The 16376-nt window shown below is 33.8% G+C and overlaps 1 protein-coding gene and 1 pseudogene across 8 annotated transcripts in view; both read left to right on the top strand.

The window, feature by feature from the left end:
• TUT4 (terminal uridylyl transferase 4) overlaps positions 1 to 16376 on the top strand; it is an 85310-nt gene that overhangs the window by 27638 nt on the left and 41296 nt on the right. For all 8 annotated transcript variants that reach the window (XM_054573139.1, XM_054573131.1, XM_054573122.1 and 5 more), the window contains exons 5-8: positions 7706 to 7883; positions 9607 to 9695; positions 12413 to 12464; positions 15122 to 15191. In XM_054573139.1, coding sequence (XP_054429114.1) covers positions 7706 to 7883; positions 9607 to 9695; positions 12413 to 12464; positions 15122 to 15191 — 389 coding nt within the window. The remainder of the gene's footprint in view (positions 1 to 7705; positions 7884 to 9606; positions 9696 to 12412; positions 12465 to 15121; positions 15192 to 16376) is intronic.
• On the top strand, positions 9956 to 10977 carry LOC129069205 (beta-casein-like; annotated as a pseudogene).

Here is a 16376-nt window from a genome sequence, read left to right as displayed (position 1 = left end):
TAAATGTGGTCTGGTCCCAACTAAACTACTTTGAAGGCAAGACCCAAAAGGATAAACTGTTTAGAAGTATTTAATGTCATTACAGAGCAAAGCTTGAGAATATTAATAGAAATAGAAATACTTGTTACTCCCCCCCTCCCAAGTTTAAATTGTTTGGCATATAATCAGAGATTCTCAGGCATACAAGGGAGCAGGAAAATACAAAACATGATAAAGAGAAAAATTAGCTAATTAATTCTGACTTTGAACTTATACCATATAATTAGTATAGGGGGACGTTAATACAGTTAACATAACTATATTCCTGATGTCCAAAAAATCAAATAGAGACATGAGAGATATAAAAAAGATTCAGTCGAACATACAGAAATGAAAACAATGTCTAGGATGAAAAATATACTGGGTAGGACTAATGGGAGGTCAAACATTGTAAAAGAAAAGGTTAGCGAACTTGAAGGTATAGTAATGGAAATTACCTAAAATGAAACAAAGAAGGGGGAAAACCTTGTAAAAAATGAAAGAAAAAATAGCATTATTGAACTCTAGGATATTTGATGTATTTGTAGTAGTTCTATACAAACTCTTCCAGAACACTGAACTTATGTCTATAAGGCCCACATTACTCTGATGCCAAAATCAGAAAAAGACATTACAGTAAAAGAAAATTTTAGACTAGTATTCCTCATAAATATCAATGTAAAACTTCTAAACATTTTAGTAAATTGAACCCAACATAATATTTAAGGAAGAAACATGTCATGGTCAAATAGGGCTTTATTCCAGGAATGTAATGTTGGTTTAACATAGAAAACCAGGCAGTGTTTCATGATACTAAATGAAAAAAGAACACAATATGATCATCTCAGAAGATGCTGAAAAAGCATTTGTAAAAATCCTGATTAAGTCTCTGCAAACTAGATATAGAAGGGAACTTCCTCTAAATGATAAATACATCTAAGAACTCCTAACTGTTATCAGACTTAATGGTGAAAGACTGAATGCTCTCTCCCTAAGATGAGGAAAAAAGGTAAGAAAATGGTGTAACTGCTCTGGTAAACAGTATTGAAGTTCCTCAAAAAATTAAAGATAGAATTACCATATGATCCAGTGGTTTTATGTCTGAATATATCCTCAAAAGAATTGAAACTGGGGTTTTGAATAGATATTTGTGCATTGATCCTCATTGTAGCATTGTTCACTATAGCCAAAACATTGAAGTAACTCAGCTGTTTATCAGGAGATGAGTGGATAAACAGAATTTCATGTGTATATATATAAGAATGTTAAACAAGATTTAAAAAGAAAGGAAATTCTGATATGCTACGCCATGGATGAACCTTGAGGACGTTAGGTTAAGCAGAATAAGCCAGTCCCAAAAAACAAATGCTGTGTGATTCTACTTACATGAGTTTCTTAGAGTAGTCAGAATTACAAAGACAGAAGGTAGGATGGTGGTTGCTACAGCCTGGGGGAATGGGAGATTGGGAAGTTACCGTTAATGAGTATAGTGTCAGTATTGCAAAATGAAAAGAATTCTGTGGATGGATGATGGTGGTGGTCGCAGAGCAATATGAATACACTTAATGCCACTGAATAGTACAGTGAAAAATGGTTAAGATAGTAAGTTTTAGGTTATGTATATTTTTTCACCATAAAAACATTGGGAAAAATTGATCTATTAGTAGCACTTGTACTCAACATTGTATTAGTGGTTCTAGCCAGTGCAGTTAGGCAAGGAAAAGAAATAAAAGCCATCCAGGTTATGAAAGAAATAAAACTATAGTGGTAGACAATATGATTGTTGATGTAGAATATTTAGTGAAATCTAGAAGTTATTAGAACTAATGAATGAGTTTAGCAAAGTTGCAGAATATAGAAGGTCAATATGCAAAATTAATTGCATTCTACGATAATTGATAACTTTATAAATTGAAATTTAAATATTATAGTAACATCAGAAATAAGCAAAACTTGTGTACAGAAAACACAAAGTTAAGGAGAAATTAAAGCTCTAAATAAGTGGAGAAACTTTATGTATTGGAAGAATTGACATTGTTAAATGTCAGTTGTTTCCAAACCGATCTGTAGAGTCAACACAATCCCAACCAAAAAAATCCTGAATTAAAAAAAACTGGTTCTGAAACTAATATGGAAATGCAAAGGCCGCGAAAGATCCAGAACAACTTTGAAAAAGAACAATGTTGGAGGACTAACACCATCTGATTTCAGGTCTTATCAGGCTACAGTAATCAAGACTGTGGTATTGACATCAAGTAGACCAATAGATCAGTGAAGCAGAATAATGAGTCTAGAAATAGGTTTGTATATGAACAACTGATTCAAAAGCAATTCAGTGGAGAAAGAATAGTCTTTTAAACTTACGGTTCTAGACTAATTAGATATTTATTTGATATACAAAGATATGCTGACTATGCAAAGAAAGAACTTTGTTCTATACCTTGTACTTTATAAAAAAGAAGAAAAAACTAAAAATGAATCATAGACCTAAATATAAAACAAAAAAGTATAAAATTTCCAGGAGAAAATCTCTGTGACCTGAATTAGCCAAAATTTCTCAGTTATGACATTGATGTAAGAGAGAATCATCAATGTTTTGCTCCCTGTCTCTCTCTAAAAATCAATAAGCATGTCTTTAGATGAGGATTAAAAAAATTATGAGCAAAGATTTGAGGTGATGCTTTATTAAAGAAGACATGCATGTGTCCAACACATAAAAAGATGCTTAACATTATTTGTTATTAGGGAAATCACTACACTTAGAACAGCTAAAATTAAAAAGACTGGCTATACCAAGGATATGAAGGAATGCCAAGTCTCAAACAGTAGTGGAGATGTAAAATACTACATCCACTTTTTTAAGGTTTATTTTAATGTTATTTTTAAATTGGAATGTAATTGACATGAACATTATATTAGTCTCAGGTGTGCAACATAATGATTCAATATGTGTGTATTTTGTGAAATTATCACCACAATAAGTCTAGTTAACATCCAGCACCACACATAATTACAAGTGTTTTTTGTTTAGAAGAGAACTTTTAAGATTTACTTTGTTAGCAGCTTTCAGATGTACTCGTATAACACAGTATTATTAAGTATAGTCACCATGTTGTATATTATAGCCCCAGGACTGACTTTGTAACTGAAAGTTTCTTTGTATCTTTTGATTAATGTTACCCATTTCTCCAGCCCCTTCACTCAGTCCCCTAATTCTGGCAACCACCAGTTTGTTTTTATTATCTGAGTTCAGTTTTGTTTGCTTGTTTTAGATTCCACAGTATAAGTGGGATCATATGGTATTTGTCTGTCTCTGTCTGACCTATTTCACTTAGCATAATATCCTCAGTCCATCTATGTTGTTGCAGATGGCATGATTTCCTTCTTTTATTGTGACTGAATAATCAATCCATTGTACAGTCATGGGCTGCATGCAGTGTTTTCATGTTACTGTGATAACATGATAATGAAACATATTACTTACATGTTTGTGGTGATGCTGGTATAAAGAAACCTGCTCTGCCAGTTGTATAAAAATATAGCACATATAATTATGTACAGTACATAATACTTGATAATGATAAAAGACTGTTACTTGTTTATGTATTATTCATTTTTATTTTAGAGTGAACTCTTTTCTACTTATTAAAAAAGCCTGCTGTAAAACAGTATGCCATGTCATGCCAGCAACAGCCTCATATATCTTGTGTTTACTGTGCTGCTTTTTTAATCCTCACCTGAGAACATGCTTATCAATTTCAGAAAGAGGGGAAGGGAGAGAAACATTGATGAGAGAGAAACACCAATTGGTTGCCTCTTGCACACACCCTGCCTGGGGCTGAACCTACAACCTAGGTATGTGCCCTGACTGGGTATCGAACTAGTGACCTTTGGGTTTACAGACACTGCTCCAACCAACTGAGCCACACTGGCCAGGGCTACTGTGCCTCTTGATTGTATCATTTTCTCTTGTACCTAATTTAATCTTGTGTGATTTTTTACAATAACATTCTTGTACCAACTTGTAGTCTAGGAACAGTAGACTATACCATCTAGCTTAAATGTGTAGGGGGCTAGGTTTATGTAAATACCTCTATAATGTTCACACAACAATGGAATCCCCTGCCAAAGCACTTCTCAAGACATATGTTAAGTGGCTTATAAATATCACATTTTCTTTATCCATTCATCCATTGATGGACACTTAGGTTGTTTTCATGTCTTAGGTATTGTAAATAATGCTGCAGTGAATACGGGAGCAAACATCTTTTTGAGTTTGTATTTTCATTTTCTTGTATGTGATTTGCAAATATTTTCTCCCAGTTTTGGCTAATATTGTCATTCTTAAACAGTGTGTTTCAGTGATCAGAAGTTTATAATTTTGAGGCAATTCCATTAATCGTTGTCTTCGAATAAATATCCAGAAGTGGAATTACTGGATTATATGGAAGTACATCCACTTTTGAAAACATTTTGGTAGTTTTTAAGAAGTTAAACTATTTCTGGTCAAGATGGCAGCATAGGTAAATGGGGTACTGGCTTTGTTCCACAACCACATCGACATTACAACTAAACTACAAAACAATCATCATTCAGACCTGCTTGATGGAAGTCCTAAAATTAGGGAAAGAAGAACAAACATCAAGACTGGTAGGAGGGGTGGAGACTTGGAATGGTTAGGTTCTACACACTCATGTAACAGAAGAAGTCTGGAAGGATATCTCAGCTGTGGAAGTTCCCCCTGAAGAGCTAGGAGTCCCCCCCCCCCTCCCCCACCTCAGGCGGATGCCATATCTGAGTCTCCATTAACCTGGCTCGCACTCTCCCTCATCCCCTGTGAGTTCCTGAGACCCTGCCTGACCCAGTTTGTGGGCCCGCTTAAGCTGTTTCCAGTAGCTTTTCTGTAAGAACGGCCTGTCTTGGTTCATGTTTCAGAGTTTCCTGAAATCCCTCAAGCAGTGTCTGGCCTCAGACGATCATGCCATTTTCCTCCCTCTTTCATTGTATTAAGGTGGTATGTTACATTGATTGGATATTGTATTTTGGAATCCAGAAATAAATTACACTTGGGTGTATAATTCTTTTAATATTCTTTTGAATTTAGTTTGCTAGTATCTTGTTGAGGATTTATTGAAAGTTTTTAATTAGAATAACTGGTAGAGATATGGGGAATGGGATGAAGGGCCAAAGACTCGAAATGGGAGACTAATTAGAAGGCTTTTGCCTCTTGGTCAAGTTTTCCTAGACTAAACTAATTATTTGCAGAATTTTCCCATTTCAGTAGAAGGTACCATCATTTACCCAGTTGCTTAGGACAAATTCTTTTGAGTTAATCTTTCATTCATTTCTTTTAATACACCAGTCAAACCATTAACAAATTCTATAGAATTTACCTTCAAAATATTATTCCAAATTTATCGTTTTCCACATACCTCTATGCTTTCTGCTTTAGTCTAAATTACCACCATCTCTCACCTGGACTATTTCCAACTTACACCTCTTCCTGTCCCCACAATCTCTTCTTTTTGCAGAAACTTGGGTGGTTCTTTTAAAATGTCACCTCATGTTACTTCCTGCTCATAGCCCTTCAGTGACTTTCCAATTTAGAGAAAACTTCTAAGCCCTTACCAAGTTTCATAAGGTTGTGCAATATTTGGGTTCTGGTTTCGTATTCAACCTCATATCTTCCTCAGTCACCCCTTTGTTACGTTGATATCCAGACACATTGATATCTTTGAATAACATTAGGCACCTTCTTGCCTCCACATCTTTGCATTTACTTTTCTGAAGTGCTCTTCCCCCAGAAATCGTCTGTCTCCTTCACTTCTTTCAGGTGTCTACTTAAACATTATCCATTCAGAGTGGACTTTTTTGTCCACTCTGTTCTAAAAAGAAAAAAAAATCCCTTTTCCACTAGTCCGTAGCCTCTTACCCTGTTCTTTCTTCGTAGTACTCCCTGACATGATAATATTTATGCATTTATTTATCTGTTGTCTGTTTCCTCTAACTAGAATGTAAGTTACCTAAGGGCAGGGACTTCATTGACCTTATTTATGACTGAGGATATCAGGAGGATATGAGATTGGTCAATGTTAAGAGGATATCAATGAAAATGCTTGATGGAACTGATGGAACAGCATCCTGGAAGTAGGATAGGCTTATTAATAGCATAGGTAGAGGAGTTTGTTCATTAATTGCATTGTATCATCTTATTACCATGACAGTCTAGCAATATAACTCAAAGTATTTTCTATATATATGAAAGAGGATTTTGTTACATGCTAATTTTGTATCTTTTTAAATTAAATATATTGCTATTAATACCTTGGATGAATCCTAAAAAAAAGAGTCTTGCAAATTTAGATGCTTATCTAAACTTTAGATTATAATTAAGGTTGCAGAAATGGTCACAGAAACTTACAAAAATGAGATTGTTTTACCTCCTATGTTTGATTAGTTTGTGCCTTAGGTAAACTTATGTTAAGACTGAATATGGAAACAATAAAATCAGGAATAGATTGAAGTATCAAAATATAAGATCGTTTCTTCAGTGAAATGTGGTAATAGAAAATACTTTTGTTATAATAATAAAAGAAATGGTGTGGTCTCAGCTGTGTTAAAAAAATAGGGAAAATAGTAGGACATGTGCTTGTGGGAGATTTTTCTTCTTTGCATTTCGTTTTTGCAGTTAACGTGTATTTTTTTTAACTAGAATAGTAAATTTTAGAAAGTCACTGTATATATATGTAATACATTTCCACTTTAGCTTGTTGGTTTCAAATGTCTCTCAGGCTTTTAGCAGAAGAGAGTTTTTTGTGGTTTGTTTTTAACATTTTGCCTCAAAATAGAAAGCAATTGTAATAGCGTATCAAAGTAATGATAATGTCTAGGACAGAAGTGTCCAGCCTTTTGGTGTCTGGGCCACACAGGAAGAAGAGGTGTCATGGGCCAAACATTAAATACACAAACACTAACAAAAATGGATGAGCAAAAAAAAGGTTCATGCATAATTTTTGTGATATCTACCAGCACAGATAAACAAAAAAGTCTTGATGTAATAACCCTAATTATGCAGCTGCCCTTTCGATAATCTTTTAAAATTGTTGAGCAGGTCCCAAGTTTGTGATTGCTAATAAAAAATATACATATTTAAGTAATAAAATTTAGTATAAAACTTAATGATAAAACTAAGTAATATTTTAAGTAAATTTACCATTTTGTGTTAGGCCACATTCATAGCGATCCTGGGCTTCCCCCTGGTCTAGGATGTTTTCCTATGACCATTTAATATGATACTGTATATGCTGATGAGAGATAATTTAAGACCTCCTACATCTCAGAGAACCTTTCTTTGCTGCAACAAAATTATCAGCTAAGTGTTATAATTATGGTATCTTGGCTTTGATGCGGCATTTCAGAATTTATGCAGACAGTAAAAGAACAAGTTTTATTTTTTAATGTTTAATAGCACATTAAATAGCCCTTCACAGTACCTCTCATTCTTCCACATCTGCTTCACAAAGGCAGGAATCTTTGTTTCTTTTGTTCACTTCCATATCCTATGTTCCTTGAGTCTAGCACATAGCAGTTGAATGTATTTGGTTTTTTTTTCCTCCTAAATATAAGGACATTAAAATAGAAATCTTTTTTCTTTTTATATTATTGTTGTTAAATGTTACACTAACAGGAAAAACAGGAAGAAAGTGAGCTTCGTTCTCTGCCACCTCCTTCCCCTGCCCACTTGGCAGCATTAAGTGTTGCAATTATTGAATTAGCAAAAGAACAAGGAATAACAGATGATGACCTCAGAGTCCGTCAGGAAGTTGCGGAGGAAATGTCAAAGGTTATAACAACATTTTTACCAGGTACAAATACATTTTATATTTAATTTTAAAAATCACACTACTCTTCCTCTTGCTTCCTCTTGAACTGAGGGTAAATTACTTAATGTTTTCCTTTCCTCCCACCTCTTATCTTAAAAAAGTAAATGAATTTAATTGTTTTATAAAGACTTTGCAGGGGGTGTATATTGCACAAAAGCAAAATGGAGGATTTTGGCCCCACATACTTTTTGTAATAAAAGAGAGTTTTTAAATGCTAGAAACAGGATAATTTCTTAGTAGTTGAACATATTTTACATTAATTTTTCAGTATCATTGACTCATGAATGGGTGTTTTAATTATAATATTATCAGCATATACCTTACAACTAGTCACTAAAATTTCTCTTGCCTGGGGAAAAATTAAGAAGGGGCATTAGAGATACAATTTGTACTTTTCATTTTTTTTTCACTCTGCTTTTCACAGAAACCTTATGTTTTTGGTGGAAGGAGGAATTGGGCCAGGTTTATGGTAGACATTTATGTCAACATGATATGCTTAGCCCCCTTTTTTTTTTTAATCAGCATTGAATTTAAGTAAATCTATATTAAATGAGATACATTGCTTACCACCAAAAGGGTTTTGGCAAATTATATTTCATAAAGACCCATTGTGAGATATGTAAGAATATAAAATTGAAATTTAAAAATAGAAAACATTTTTATTTCTCTTTATTATTTCTGTAATGTCTACCTAAAATACATTGAATGCTAATTTGTTATATATAGGATAATTCACTATTATAAGAGTAGAAATGAAATTTTTATGATTTTCATAACTTGAATGATTTTCAGACCTTTTGTGAACTTCAAAAGTATACTTCTATATATATATAAAAACTGTGTATGAAGTTACAGTTTCTAAGAAATGAAACCTGCTTGATGATCCATTCCAATCATGTTACTTTTTTAAATTTGCCCTTTGATATCCTTTTAAAAGTTGCCTAATTGTAATTTTTAGAAATGACATATTTGATAGCCTAAGAAAGATGTGTTGTAGGTAGTATGTTATTGTTTTAATTAATTTGTTGTATGAACTCTTGAAGGCCACAGATTTATTTGGTTTTAGGTTTGTAATAGTAATTGACTTGGCTTCACTTTGTATTTTTAAAGAGCATTGTCATTGAATGTCTGTGATTCCTTCCCCATTTAAAGTGCTATCTCTCACATAAATGTAAATACATAAAAATAAATAAATGCATTTAGTGACAGTAGCTATAGATAGGTTGTACATTTCTTTTTAAAAAGATTTTAAATATTTTTAGAGAGAGGGGAAAGGAGGAAGAAAGAGAGTGAGAGAAACGTCAATGTGTGGTTGCCTCTCACATGTCCCCAACTGGGAACCTGGCCAGCACTCAGTCTACTGAGCCACACGAGCTGGGGGTTGGGAGAGGTCGTACATTGTTTTCTGTTAATGCATTAAATGTTAAATGTACTTGTAGACGTTACTAAATGAACTACTGCTAAAATTTTGTTTAAATGCTGAACTTTTGCGAGTAATTTCTCTTTCTTCTTTGTTCCTGAACCCCATAACTGAGAAGCATTTTTATTTTGTAGATCAGTTAGAAAGGATATCATTCCTCTATAATTGTGGTATTAGAATTAGAAGACATAGAATTGAGATTTATGCTGTTTTTCTGCCACTGTTTTTTGAAGTTCCCGTATTTGCATGCTATTTCATGCTTTGATATTTTTCCTTATTTTCCAGAGTGTTCACTTAGGTTGTATGGCTCATCTCTGACTAAGTTTGCTCTGAAAAGTAGTGATGTTAATATAGATATAAAATTTCCTCCCAAGGTAAGTAACTGTAACTGTGTGGTTCTTAACTAAGAATTGGCATTTTTTTTAAGATTTATTTATTTATTTTTAGAGAGAGAGTAAGGGAGGGAGAAAGAGAGGGAGAGAAACATTGATGTGTGAGAGAAACATGAGTCAGTTGCCTCTCACATGCCCCCAACTGGAGACCTGGCCCGCAGTGCAGGCATGTGCCCTGACTGGGAATTGAACCGGCGACCTTTCATTTCTCAAGCCAATACTCAGTCCACACCAGCCAGGGCATGAGTTGGTATTTTTTATTGATTATCTTTTTAGAGGAGGTGTAGGAAACTATAAAATTCTGCTGTATAGAAGTTACATCATGATTAAACAGTGATTTTGTAAACTACTACTAGGTATCAGACATAGGTGGAATAAGGGGCAGAAAAAAAAGGAAGCAGAGAAAGGCAGTCTTTCAAAAAGGAAAACCAGGAAGGTTAAAGATGGCAGCAGAGTAGGTAGAAGTTATACTCACCTGCTCTCAAGATCAAACTGGAATTACAACTAAAATATAGAACAGCCAGCCTAAATACCCACCTGAAGACTGGCTGAATAGAAATCTTACAACCAAGGATTTACAGAAGAAGCCATATTAAGACTAGACTTAAGAGCCATTGAAGGTCCTCATCTTGGCCTGTCTGATGGCCATTGCCCTTGCAAGGGAGCAGGAAGATCTCAGCGTGTCCAGTGAGACTGTAGAAAGCCTTTCAAGCAGTGAGGAATCTATTATACACATCAGCAAGAAACCTGAGAAGTTTGAACATGAGAAACAGTAGTGAAGGATGAATGCCAGGACAAAATCCACCCCTTTTCCCAGCCACAGCCTCTACTGTGTCCTTAACACCAAGCCCCTCCCTTGCAGTGTCCTAACACAAAATGTCCTTGTTCAGGATGCTGTGGTGCTGCCTGTCCTTGAACTGGAGTAATGGAAGCCCCCAGTACTGAGGAGACCACCTTTCCTAAATGCATGATGCCATTTCTAAACTCTTCAGTAGTGCCATTTTTTGAATGCCAAATCCCAAATCTTGCTGATTGCAAAAACCCATACCTTCCTCTGCCTCTGCTCCAGCCCTTGATGCATCAAGTCCCCAAGCCTCTTCTTTAGACTTTCATGCTTCCTACTCAACCCCTTATCTCCCTTCCTTAGCTCAAAGCCCTGCCTCTTCCCCAGTAAGTGATGACCTACCTTCTGCTTGAACCTACCTAGGAGTCCTACCCTGTGACACAACCTATTGCCCAAGTTTACAACTTACAACAAGTCTAAGGGGGTTTCAAAGTTAATGTGTTCCCCGCCTCCCAACTTTTGACTTCACTGAGACTGGAAATGTGGTATTTTTTTCAATCTTGATACTATCAAAAATGAAAATGTATTTCTTTTATGTAATATGTAGCATGCATCTTAATTTGAATGTGACTCGTAACTTTATTTTCCAAATTTTAATTGAAAAACTATCACACAATTTCAGTTAAAAGGTTAAAAAACATTTTTTTATCCTCATTTGAGGATATGTTTATTGATTTTATTGTGGGGGGTAGAGAGAGAAAAACATCAATGTGGGAGAGAAACATTGATTGGTTGCTTCCTGTATGTGCCCCAACTGGGGATCTAACCCGCAACCTTTTGTTACATCCGGTGGTACTCCAATCAACTGAGGAACTCAGTCAGGGTGCCACTTAATTTCAATTTTGGGTTGGAAGTACCATAACCATGTCAAAATATGTATAAAAATAGTTTCTGGACTTGTGCTTATTACTATTATTTTCTAAACAGTCATTTCAGTGAATTAATCCTTTTTGCACACCAAAAAAGGAAAAGTAATTGTATTTCAGCATGTTGAACAGTTATTGCTTATGGAGGTAGTATAGAAAGTGGAAAAACTTTGAAATTATAAATCAGTGTTCAAATCTTGGATGTACTGAACGAGCTACTTGATCTTTCTGAGCATCAGTTTCCTAATTTCTAAAACAGGGCTAATAACTTTTATATTAAATAAGATTATATATACCAGATATTTTTGTATAGTGCCTGGTACATTATTGGTACTTTTAATAAGTAGCATCTAGTACCATTAGCAAAAGTATGAATGCTATTTAGTACCTCTAATGTTGCTTATCTATTGACGTATCAAACATTTAAAATAATTGATGTTTTATGCGTTTTTAATTTTTTGAATACACTTAATGCTAAAAGAGGTTTGATTTTGGTGAAAATTTGATTTTTAATTTCTAGTCTGATACAGTTACTTAAAATTAATGTATGATTACTAAATACTTTTAAATAACAGCAAAGCACACATTAAACATTTGGCAAGTTTGTTATTTAAAGTAGTATTTTAATTTAAGCCTTTTGGCCATGCTGTCAGTTATCAGTATTCCTTAAATTTATCTCAACAACTTCTCTTTAACAGTTATTTGATAAACTATTTTTTTTTCTCATTTGTTGTGCTGTGAAATTCCACAATCTTTTCTCACCCAAGAATTCATTATTTCAAGGGGTGTTGCTGGAATCATAGCACTATGTGATTTATTAAATTCTACTTCCATGAACAAGATGTGTTACCATAAAACATTGTTCTGTTTCTATTATTTTAAAATAGAGAGCATGATTCTATTTAAATGTTTAATGAAATTGAATTCTCTAAAGTTCTGCAACTTGAACTTTGAAATGAGTATATTGACTTAATTTGAAACTTTTTTAGATGAATCATCCAGATCTTTTGATACAAGTGCTTGGGATTTTAAAAAAAAGTGGTGAGTTTCTTTTTTTAACTTGTCTTTCTAAAGAAAATTCTCTTTAAAGATACACACATTGTGTTGTTTCTATATGGCTAACCAATTTAAACTAAAACTCCTAGCATATCTGAGTCACTGTATTATATATGGACATATGCATATTTAAGTATTTGTTTAATGGCTGCACTAGAAACTTTACATATCAGTAAGATCAACACTGTATCTAAACTTGATAGGTAAAATCTACCACCTTTTGGGTAATTTTAAAGATGTTAGCTTTGAATATTATGAGCATTTCTTGTGTAAAAGAATATAGAAAACCTATAGTCATTGGAAGGTCACTGAATGAAGGAAGACTTAGGGAGAAACTTGGTGGGGGAAATGTGTGACTTCATTGAGTAAATATGTTTTTTCCCCCACTTACAGCAGCATCAACCTAATTTGATTGTTTATGTCATACCAACCAAATCATAAGCTTTTCCTATGTGCCTCATATGTCTGGATTTTTTTTTAATGTAAAAAAGGACATTGATATAGTTCAAAAACTTTTAAAATAAACTTTTTAAAAAATTACAAGTATCCCAAACCAGGCCTCAGGTTATGTAATACAATCTATAATATCATTTTCTTGGTTTTTACTTACTGCTTTTCTTGTTAGAAAGTAAATGCCTAAGAGCTAAGGATCTGGAGCTAGACTTTCTAGGCACAGATTTTGGTTCTACTACTTGCTGGTTGTACGTTTTTTGATGAGTTATTTAATATTCATGCTTCAGCTTTCTCATCTGTAAAATGGCAATAATATACTGCCATTTTTATAAGAAAGTTGTAAGCTGTAGTTAGAAAAGTGCCTGGTATACAATAATATTAAATTTCTCCTGCTGTGATCTTTATTACTACAGTTGTCATCTTAGATTTTATGAATTTAAAGTAACTGGCAAAAATGTTTGCAATTTGATTTAGGAGGGATAGCTTATTGACCTTAGCCTTACACTTTTATTAGCTCTAATAACAGTTCTAAACTTCTGTTCTCTCTCTGCCCCCTAAGCTCTCCATTATCAGTTTCTTGTTGGCCATTTTTCTGGGAAGTTAATTGTAGGGATTAGTTTAGTCCATTTATCTTGTAAAGCAGTGATTTTCAACCAGTGTTTAAAGAATTTTTAAAATATGCAGTACCTGACTATTAGGAATGCTGACCTCTTTTCTTTTAAATCTCAAAATAAAAAGTGAAAGCAGCCAACACAGCAACAGCACCCCACTGTGAATGCCCTGTCTTGAACCATAAATATAGGTCACATAATAGAGTTGCATCTAATCAGTCATATTGCATAATAAGTTTGCATGTGATTGGTTAATTCTTGGTACTACAAATCCTTGTATAGAAGCATAGGCACCTGAATTTTTAAAAAGTCACTTGGGAGCAAAAGGCGTAGGTAATTACTATTACTTCTTTTTGGTGACTCAATCAAAATTATACCTATTTCTTTTATTGGATTGGCAAAAATTAATATATGTTTTGGTGTGCCACAGAATTTTAGTAATTAGTTTATGTGTACCATGAGATAAAAAAGGTTGAAAGTCATTATTGTAAAGGGATTTTAATATCCTTCTATTTCTTAATAAATATTTGTCTCTAAAGCATATTATAGATAAGAGGTAAATACAGAGCTTTTACCTCTTCAGGCTCACTGGAAGGTATCAGTCAAGCAAAAATATTTTAAATATGTCTTTTCCACAGAAATATATGAATAGATCACCTTAAGTCACATAACATAGATATACAAAATGCAGTCTGATTGTAAAATTGCTTGTTTCCTCTTTAATGCCCTCACTGTACTCTTTTAAGACCCGTATCTTGTCATTTACAGGGTTTGTTTTTATATTTGTTTTTCAAAATCCTGACAACTAGTTCTTTGTGTCTTATTCCTAATATATTAAGCATAATTCAACCCCTGACATATAGGTCTTCAGCACATTAAAAAAATAAAGTAGTAATTCCAGCAAGTACTACTAAGATATTTTCTTTAAACCTCAAAAAGAAATAATGTTAATGCATCTCTTTGTATTCAGATTAGACATTTATGGCATGGGGCCTACCTAGGAAATGTGGAGATGGAATTAAGAGTGGAAGTGTGTTTCACTTTATTAGAAGCTTATTGCTCCTAAGCTTTCTTAGGAGCTTTAATTGGGCAGACTCTTCATGTGTTTACGATAAATGGAGGTAGCAGAGTTAGCCTTTTACTTGCACAGATATTTAAAAGAACTAAATTTGCAAAGCATTGTAGGTTCTTATATCGGGACTCTTATGGAAATAGCCTTTGAAGTAAGTGGTGCCTCCTGCTTGCTACTAACTATGAAGGTTTAACAACTGTGATTAGATTATATACTGACTTGGATATAGTCACCTTTTAGGGATGTTATAACATTTTTTCTTAAGGTGATTATAATTTTCAGACAGTATTTTGGACTGTGCCTGTGTGTATTATGATAATACAGTAAATGATACCAAGAGAGGTAAGAGATTCTGTTGGGTTGATGTTTGTAACAAGAAGAGTGGATAGTCCCACAGAGGCAGTAAGAGTGATACTTAGAAGGAAACTATTCCTTAATTTTTACTATGGAGTAAACATTGAGAGATGTTGACATTAGCTTACTTGTTTTATTTTTTTTTCTCTCAGCATTATATATAGACGTGGAATCTGATTTTCATGCAAAAGTTCCTGTTGTGGTATGCAAAGATCGGAAGAGGTTAGTAACAATGAAGAAGAAATAAAAGTATTTTTAAAAATAGTGGCAACACCCAAGTATACAGTGAACATATCTCTAAGAGGGAAAATTTTTGTTTTAGGTTTCTCCTTGGATTAATATAACAAAGCTAGTTTGCACTTATTAAAGTAGCAGCTTTACGAAATGAATGTGAACGAGAAATAGAACAAGAAGACAGTTAAAAAATAAAACACTCTGAGGCTGAACTTTTTATTTTTTTTCAAGTTTATTCACCTAACTGTGTTGAACATTTATTATATGTTAGGTAATGCTTTCCTGTAGGGATACAAACATAAATGAGAAATAGCCTCTCTCCTCAAGGAGCTCACAGTGTATCAGACTCTAGTTTTTTGTTCACTGAAATTAAATGAGTCATTGAAGACTAATCTTGCTTTTTTTCGTCAGATGTCTACAGGATTAAGAGAGCAAAGTACCTTGGGAAAAGGAAACTAAATTAACTCTATTTTAGATCAATGTGGGAGACCTGGAAACATTGCAGAAATAATAAAGTGTTCTTTAATCGATTATTAACCTGTATACCTTATATTTTAAGATTACAATATTTTCTTATTCAAAGCTAGAAGCATCTATGGAGATGGTTTCCCTTTTTTCTAAATTAGAAAATTGAGACCTAGAGGACAAGTAAGCAGTTTGTCCAAATTTACATCATTTGGTGGGAAAATCAGAATTGGAATGGAGATACTCTGACTTCAGTGGTTTTTTTCATTACCTCGTGTCTAATTTGCCTCTGTGGCAACCTCAGATACTGTATTTTGCTGTGTATAATGTGCCTTCATGTATAATGCACACCCATGTTTTTGGCCCAAACTTTTAGGGAAAAAAATCTTTCATTTTAATTTTCTAATTCAATTTTTTTATTCATTTATACTTAGATACTTGTCTTTTGTATTATAAAGGAATTTTAGCATTAATTTTTGAACATATTGTGGTACAAGAAATTTTTAATAGTTTTTTTAGAAAAGATGTTTGTTTATTTTTAGAGAAAGGGGAAGAAAGGGAGAAAGAGAAGGAGAGAAACATTGATGTGTGAGAGATACATTGATTGGTTAACTAGGAGCTGGCATGCAATCCAGGCATGTGCCGTGACTGGCAGTCAAACCAGTGACCTTTTGGTTCACAGGCCAGCACTCAATCCACTGACCCACA

The sequence above is a fragment of the Pteronotus mesoamericanus genome, unplaced genomic scaffold, assembly GCF_021234165.1.
Source record: "Pteronotus mesoamericanus isolate MK-2021 breed Mesoamerican mustached bat unplaced genomic scaffold, CSHL_Meso_final contig_105, whole genome shotgun sequence".
Taxonomy (NCBI): Eukaryota; Metazoa; Chordata; class Mammalia; order Chiroptera; family Mormoopidae; genus Pteronotus; species Pteronotus mesoamericanus.
This window is presented reverse-complemented; position numbering and strand designations above follow the sequence as displayed.